At 40.4% G+C, this 9,039-nt stretch overlaps 1 protein-coding gene across 1 annotated transcript; it reads left to right on the top strand.

Moving 5' to 3' along the window:
* The first annotated feature begins 553 nt into the window (after positions 1-553).
* On the top strand, positions 554-1,483 carry LOC141052176 (olfactory receptor 8G17-like). Its single transcript, XM_073549400.1, has one exon. The coding sequence runs from the start codon at positions 554-556 to the stop codon at positions 1,481-1,483; it is 930 nt and encodes a 309-aa protein (XP_073405501.1).
* Positions 1,484-9,039: the final 7,556 nt, after the last annotated feature.

Here is a 9,039-nt window from a genome sequence, read left to right on the forward strand (position 1 = left end):
AAAAATTGACACTGTCAAACTTAAATTGTTTCTGAAATTCATGCCAAATCAATTAGTTGATCTCTACTTCCAAATTAATTGCAAACTAGGATAACACTCATTATTTACTTGCAAAAACTCAAGCAATGTTTGTCATGAAGCCCTTACTATTACTTATTATGTTTCTCAAAAAGTGTTTGATTCCCAATTCTCCAGCCTGGCTGCTCTGACTGTAATAAACTGCTTTATTCTCCATTGTTTCTTTTGTCCAAATCATTTGCTTCATGGACTTTCAGTTGTCTTTAGAGCCAAACTGGAGAGCTGCCCACTAAGTAGATACATTGAGGATAAAAATGCTATCTTTGCTAAGGCCATAGTAACTTATTCTATATTAACTTATTTATTAACCTGTCAATCAAACTTGTAGATTTAAAGTACCATAATAACTTATATTGGAAGAAATTTTGATCCACAAAAATGTAAGACTATCCCCACCAAAAATGTTGAAATACTTGAGGAAAGTCTTCACTATGTGTACAATTTGTCTTTTCAGATTGGCATTCGCATCATACAAATGTATATGAATGAAACCTTCGTTGAATATTTCATTATTAAAGGAATTTCGGATGTTCCTGAATTACAAATTACCATATTCATAATAGTATTAGTAATATATCTGATCACCCTTGGAGGCAACATGGTCGTTCTCATCTTAATCTGCATGGACTCTCACCTTCACTCGCCTATGTACTTCTTCTTAGCTAACTTGTCTATTGTAGACATTGCATCGACCACCACCAGTCTGCATAAGATCCTTATAAGTTTTATTACCGGAGATAAGACTATCTCATTCAATGGGTGCATGACACAGTCTTTCATGTCTGGGTCCTTCACAGTCAATGAGTTATTTATACTGGCAGCCATGAGCTACGATCGCTATGTGGCCATCTGTAGACCTCTAAACTATCATCTGGTTATGAACCATAGGACATGTGTTTTGTTGGTTTCTTCATGCTGGACCTTGGGCTTTCTCTTTATTAGTCCTCTTGTTGGGATATTTTCTAGTTTCTCATGCTATACGTCCACTGAAATCAACCACTTCCTTTGCGATATTGTCCCACTGTTGAACATCACTTGCAGTAATACCTCAATTTTGGACATCTTATTCCTCATTGAAGGGTTGTTTCTTTTTACTATTGCCCCATTCATTTTTACTTTTGCACCTTACATTTTTATAATAATTGCAATTTTGAAGATCCAAACCAGCAATGGTAGACGTAAGGCCTTCTACACTTGCTCCTCGCACCTCACCATGGTCATTCTTCTATACATGCTTCTGATAAGTCAGTATTTGTTGCCAAACGCATCAAGCAACTTTGACTCCAAAAAACTCTATGCTCTATTTAATATGGCTGCTGTACCTTTACTAAACCCAATAATTTATAGCTTTCAAAACAAAGATGTAAAGGCGGCTTTAAAGAGGTGGTTTGGATGGCAGCCATGATGTGGTCAAATTAATATTATACCGTATGTACTTGGGTCCGTAGCTAACATACAATCACTTTGACTAAAAAGACTATAAAGTAAAAGCCCAAAGTCTTTGTGGTCTTAAAACCACATAAAGTTTTCAAGTAAGGATACTCAAATCTGCCAAAATTAAAATTTGGTAAATTTGCTGAAATTTAGTTGAAAATTTGGTTCATATCAAATGTATTTGATTCAAATCAAAAGAGCCCTAACTGTTTGCTACAGAAGTCCATTTATTATGCTCTCAGGTCTCCAGACTATAGCGCACAATAAACAGACAGGCTAGAAAGGGGTGAAAAATAATAAATTATCATTTTCATCCATCCATGACACTACACCTCCCAATTGATGCTCTGCTGGCTTCTTGTAGGTAACACTTCACTCTTGCTCCAGTCTCCTCCACTCTTTGCCAGATCTTCTAATGCCAGCAAGGCCTCAACATATGTTCTAATGTCATGACATGTGCTGCTCCATGTAAGAACGTGCATTAATGCCTGGCCAGTGTTGGATGTAACGGTGAAGAGTTAAGAGGAAGCCAGTCCAGAGGCAGGACTTAGGAAGGAAGCAGAGGACTAGTGGAGAGCTGTGTTGGGAAAGATAGATGAGAGGCTAGATTTGCGCAAAGTAAATTCCTCTAAATTCTGATTTGTGTAAATCCACAAATTTGGGGAAATTTGAAACAAATCAATTTTGGTTAGACTTAGTTTGCTTATCTCCAGCTTCCAGCATCTACTTCCTACCACTATAAATGAAGATCTGACTCAAGAGTTAGTGATGCCCCTCCTAGAACTTGTGTCCAATTCTAAGATTCTAAGATCACATAGTAGATATGTTTTGATGTCATGACATGTGCCACACCATGTCATAATGTGTGTTGATGCATGGCCAGTGTTGGAAGTACCGGTGAAGAGTTAAAAGGAGGCTGGTGTCATGGCAGCCCTTAGTAAGCCAAAAGAGCCCTTAGTAAGCCAAAAGATTGGAACAGTGCGAAACAAGTACCGTATTTTATGCATTATAAAACACACTTTTTTTCCCCCAAATTTGGGGGGGAAATGGGAGTGCATCTTATAATGCGTATATACCTTACTGGTACCGTTGCTGAAGGCTAGGATGAGGGGGTGCCCGGTGGTGCTGCTAGGGTGTCCGGTGATGCTGCTGGAGTCTACGGTGCTGCTACTGGGGTCTCTGGTGCTACTTCCTGTGCGGTGGTCTCCGGGAAAATAGCCACGGGGGCGGCGCATGCACAGATGGAGATCTCGGCATCAAGATCTCAGGAGATGAGATTTCAGCGAATACAGCCCCATAAGTTGGTCGGACATAGACCCAATGATTCGGTGGATAGACCAAACAGGTAAGTAGAAGAAAAGTGTGTACAATAAAGTTTTCTGAACTGAGTTGCATTATACATGATAGGGTGTTAAACATAGAAAATGGCACCTGATCCTCATTTTGCTAAATTGAAGATGGCCGGTAAGGAGTTAAAAAAAAATGTTAGCCATCTGGCCCATGCAGTCCCACTTCGGTGTGATTGTCTTATTTGGTCCTGTCATTAGTGGCATCTTGACCAACTAGAGTCTGCAATGACTCACAGGGTCTAGTCGGCATCAAAGGTGTAGAAGATTCCACTGAAGAAAGGACCAAAGAAGACTTGATCAGAGAAGGCCTGTGACGCAAAACATGTGCTAGCTGGTTGAGTATAATTGTTTTGGCAAATTTTCTCATCCATAAACATATGTCAATTTTGATTGAAGGAATTTATAATTTTCCATACAGAAGCACAGGATGCAGTGTAGTGCCAAGTACTTCCAAAGATATCATACTATGATTTCATTTGACATGGAACTTGTATCCAACCATAATATAGCCTGACCCGACTATAATATAGCCTGACCCCACTATAATATAACCTGATCTGACTATAATAAAGCCGGTTGCATATGGCCTAAGACATTGGCAGGTAATAAAATAATTTATACCAAGTTTTGTAGTTACAGTATACCCTATTCCTAGTATAGAGGACATCTTACTGATTATTGGGGGTGGAGAGATAGCCAAGTGATGCACTTGGCTATCTCTTCTCCGACAGTCTCATGGAGAATGTGGAGGAGGTGCACATGCTCAACTACCTCTCTAGACGGGCCTATTTCTGGGATAAAATGGGCTTACATCTGTCGGCCTCCCAATAATAAGTTACTGTAGTTGTCACCTTTCCTAAAGAAAGGGGAGAACTACTAAATTTGGTACAATCCCTTTTAGTTCAAGTCTACATTAAAGGGAATCTATCTACATGCTTTTGCTACAGCATCAGAGACCCTGATTCCAATGATGTATTGCTTACTTTACTGGGTGCTACACTTTTTATTAAAAACTTTTATCTGCTGCAGTTCTCTAAATGCTGGGCTTTGTTTAACCCCGCCCACAGTTATTTATATACAGTGCATTGGCAGAAAGATGGGAATGAGGATGTGGATAAAAGGTGAAAATGCAGATGTGGTGGTAATGCAGCCCCTCCTCATTCTCATAAAGTTTCAGATTTGGAAGAGAGGACATCACTAACTATTGTATCTGAGAACTATTACTGTTATTCACGTCATGTTACCTAATTTGTCCAAGTTACAAAAAAGTCAATATGGCTGAAATGTCACAAACATGAGCAACACTAACATGGTGATGACAGGGCATTCATCAGGCACCAGCCATGACAACCCATCAGCACTACGCAATCTTGTCACAGAGGAGTCAGGGCCGGACAGGTATTTTTGTGCCAGATGAAGCCGATGGTGGCCCCTCCTACCCCCAATGTACCCTCAGTCCCCAAGTAACGGAATTGGTTAGAGACTAAAGTAACAGGTCCCCTAAAGCCCCCTCCTTCCCTTCCGGTGGGTTAAGTAACAAGCTCTGATGATTACTTTCACTAGAATTGTTACATTTTTCACCTCAAAATATCCCACAAAAGTAAAAAATAGTAATGTACTTTATTGGTGAGGCTCAACAGGGAGTGTGTTTTCAAAATTAGGAATCGTTCATTGTTTACAGACCATTTACACAATACAAGGGACAAATAGTTATATTCATCCCTGACATCCTATATTTTAAATGTCAGACCTAAGGATGGTCATGGAAGCGAATATAGCTTAACTGTAATGGGGACTGTTTTATTTCAATTAAGGTGTCAATTATGGTGTCCAGCATTTGGCAGATATCCTAATGGAAACTAAACATGCCCCATTATACATATGATGGTTTTCACATTCATCATGCAACAAACACAGTTTGCAACAAAACTGATGTTGGTTCCGGTGCCGAATTTCTGTACTGAAGGTGGTTCTAGTGACGACGTATTCATGTATGGATGGTGGTTCTTTTAATGTATTCAAGTAGTGATGATTGTTCTGGTAACCTATTCATAATCAGAACCATCATCAATATGAAACCAAAATCATCTTCAGTACATAAATAGAACACCAGAGCCATCACTAATACATAAATACGGCACGAGAACAATCATCAGTAAATGACTAGGTCACTCGAACCACCATCAGTACATGAATACACCACCAGAATCCCCATCAGTAGATAAATGAATCACCAGACCCATCATCAGTACATGACTACATAATCAGAACCACAGTCAGTAAATAAATACAGCACCAGAACCATCATCAATACATGTATACATCACCAGAACCACCCTGAGTACATGCATTCATCACCTGAACCACCTCTAGTACAGCAATTAATTGTGAAGTCAAGTTAGGCCCATGTTCATTTGTATCTCATGAACCTACAACTTCCAGTATGTCTTAAAGGAAATCTGTCATCCCTTTTTTCGAATATGAGCTGCTGGCACCGACATCAGGGGCTTATCTACAGCATACTGTATTGCTGTAGATAAGCCCGCGATGTAACCTGAAAGATAAGAAAAAAGAGTTAGATTATACTCACCGGGGGGTGATCCGGTCCAATGGGTGTCACGGTCCGGTCCGATGAAAAAAGGGGTAACAGATTCCCTTTAAACAATGGTAAGAAGATGCTTGGAGTTGTCATCAGTCGTTATCACACTGCGGACCATACACAAGCGACAATACTGATGAAATGCAGACAATATGAAAACACAAATTAACTATGGTTTATCACAACTTTGGAGAGCTGAGTTCAAATTCCCTAGTCAATTGCAGGCCTGATTACTGCCACACATGTTGTCAATTAAGAAATCACTTAAATAGGACCTGCCTGACAAAGTGAAGTAGACCAAAACATCCTCAAAAGCTAGACATCATGCTGGAATGCAAATAAATTAGGGAACAAATGAGAAACAAAGTGTTATGAATGGGTCACTGAGGAGGATGGCAGGAACAGGCTAAGCCACCAGAAAACCAGAGAGGTTGGTAACTAAGCGGATTGCAGACCCCTGATCCTATCAACACAACTAGCAGTAGCCGTGGAGCGTTCCTACGATGCCCTAGACAACTCGGCACAGCCGGAGAACTAACTAAGCCTAAAGCCAGAAAGGTGAAATCTAAACTGCCCCGGAGCAGATACCCAAAGGAATAGACAGTTCCCAAACATATATTGTCAGTGAGACAAGCTGAGACACAAACACAGGCAGAGAACAGACTGAGCAAATGGTGGGGCCCCAGCTGTCTAGACAGGACAGGACAGAATCAAGCACAAAACCCTAAAAAAATCCAACACATCTGATATACAAAAAACCTGAGGTCACAATAACTCACCTCCGCTAGATCAGCACTCTGGTATGAACTGGAAGCAAAGCAAAAAATACTAACATAACAGGGGACTGAACAAACTGACACAAGCTGTAACATATGAGCGGAGCCCAGTGCTGCCCCCAGCAGGGAGTACGCTGAACCCTAGCAACAAAGCAGAAAGAAAAAAAAGGCACAACCAGATTAGATGCAAAGAATTAGCAAAAGAATCACTTAACTGAACCATGCAGATCAGGCAGGAGACAAAAGAACTCCAAATGTACAAGGAGGAAATCACCAGCAACCACCAAGGGAAGCCTGCTCAATTATATGCTCCCAGCAGTAATCCCAGATTGCCAATTATCGTCGTCAGGTGGCAAACTTCCATCAACCTGGCCAGCTCCACTACTCCCAGTAACCACCAGAGGGAACAGAGGGAGCTCCGGCTCAGAAGTCCGAGCAAGGGAATTCACAACACAACGTAATTGAGATCTATCAGTATGGAAAAGGTTATAAAGCTAATTTTCAAGGACTCCTGAGAGCACAGTGAGGGCCAACATGGAACAGTGGGGAACCTTTCCAGGACTGGCCTGTCAATCAAAATTACCCCAAGAGCACAGCGACAATGCTTCCAAGAAGTCACAAAAGACCCCTCCACAACATCCAAAGAACTGCAGGCCTCGCCTAGTTAGTGTTCATGACTTCACCAGAAAGAGACTGTGCAAAAATGTATTGCATAGCAGAGTTCCAAGTTGAAAACCACTGCTGATCAATAAGAACATAAAGGCTCATCTCAGTTTTGCCAGAAAACATCTTGATGATCCCCAAGACTTTTGGCAAAATACTCTTTGCCTGATGAGGAAAAAGTTGTACTTTTTGTTAGATGTATGTCCCATTACATATGGGTTAGAAGTAACACAGCATTTCAGAAAAGGAATATCATATCAACAATAAAATATGGTGGTGGTAGTGTGATGGTCTGAAGCTGTTTTGCTGCTTCAGTACTTGGAAGACTAGCTGTTGTAAATGGAACCATGAATTCTGCTGTCTACCAAAAAATCCTGAAGTAGAATGTCCAGCCATCTGTTTGTGACCTCAAATTGAAGTGCATTTGGGTTATGCAGCAGGACAATGATCCAAAACACATCAGGAAGTATACCTCTGAATGGCTTAAGAAAAACAAAATTAAGACTTTGGAGCGGCCTAGTTAAAGTCCTGACCTTAATCCGATTGAGATGCTGTGGCATGACCTTAAAAAGGCAATTCATCCTTGGAAACCCTTGAATGTGACTGAATTACAACAATTCTGCAGAGATGAGTGGCCAAAATTCCTCCAGAGCATTATAAAAGACTCATTGCCAGTTATAACAAACGCTTGAATGCAGTTGTTGCTGCTAAAGGTGGCTCAACCAGTTATTAGGTTTAGGGGGTAATCACTTTTTCACACAGTGCACTATTATTGTTATTTTTATTTATTGTTATAGCGCCATTTATTCCATGGCGCTTTACATGTAAGGAGGGGTATACATAAAAACAGGTACAATAATGTTAAACAATACAAGTCATAACTGGTACAGGAGGAGAGAGGACCCTGCCCGCGAAGGCTCACAATCTACAAGGTTAGGATTCCTTTTTTCCCTTAATAATAAAGACCTTCATTTAAAAACTGCATTTTGTTTTTACTTGTGTTATCTTTATCTAATATTTAAACTTGTTTGGTGATCTGAAACATTTAATTGTGACAAACATGCAAAAGAATAGGATATCAAGAAGGGGGGAAACACTTTTTCACACAACTATGGACTTTTTCACAGGACTATTTTTGAGGTTTGGTATATGCCTGGAAGGCTTGCACCCGCATTGTCTGTTCAATTTTTGTGCTGCTTTTTCCCTTTTTTCCCACAAAAATTGAACAGACAATGCGGGTGCAAGCCTTCCAGGCATATACCAAACCTCAAAAATAGTCCTCAAGATGAAAGCAGCACACCAAAAGAAATCCAGTCAAAGTGTTATTTCTCAAGCTTGAGAAAGGTCCACAACTCCCAGGACCAAAACGTCGCTGTATGGGCAACTAGCCACTTTGACTGGATTTCTTTTTGTGGGCTGCTTTCATCTTGAGGACTATATATATATATATATATATATATATATAAGGGATGAGCGACTTTGCCTTTTATCGGGTCGAGTCGGGTTTCATGAAACCCGACTTTCTCAAAAGTCGGGTCGAACGCAATCGGCCGATTATCGTGAAAAGTCGAAGGCCCACTGAAACACGAAACCCAATGCAAGTCAATGGGGAACCAAGGTCGGCAGTGAATGGAGGACAGGAAACACACCTACAGTGTCCATTTAAATGCCAAAAACATCAATTCTTATTACTTAAGCTTGTCAACCTTAATTTACTTTATAATAATAGTTAGGCATTGAAAACTGGGGGTTATTTGGCTAAAGTATGGGGGGGTAGGGCTGGCTCCTGATTTTCGTGTGCCCTGGGCCAAAGAGTGTCACTGGGCTCCTTTAACACATGCCACAATTCATGATCCTCTGATACGGCAGAGAAATAGTGGTATAGTACAATGAAAAATACTTCACTTCTTACATCTCATGACTGATATCCATTTTAAATTCTACAATAACTCCAAAAACGGACAGTATATTACTCCATACAGTATTATGGCCACCGCATAGTGCGCTATACAGAGTAATGAGGCCCATATATTTCTCCATACAGAATCATTGGTCCCATATAATGTTCCATACAGTATATGACGAGCTCCACATAATGCTACAGTATATGTTGGTCCCCAATGGATGAAGCTCCACTGTC

This window comes from Dendrobates tinctorius, unplaced genomic scaffold, assembly GCF_039654945.1.
Source record: "Dendrobates tinctorius isolate UK_male_01 unplaced genomic scaffold, ASM3965494v1 ptg000158l, whole genome shotgun sequence".
In the NCBI taxonomy this organism is placed as follows: Eukaryota; Metazoa; Chordata; class Amphibia; order Anura; family Dendrobatidae; genus Dendrobates; species Dendrobates tinctorius.

What these genes read in the sequence shown, in the direction of transcription:
- LOC141052176 (XM_073549400.1), top strand. Translation starts at nt 554, where the DNA reads ATGTATATGAATGAAACCTTCGTTGAATATTTCATTATTAAAGGAATT.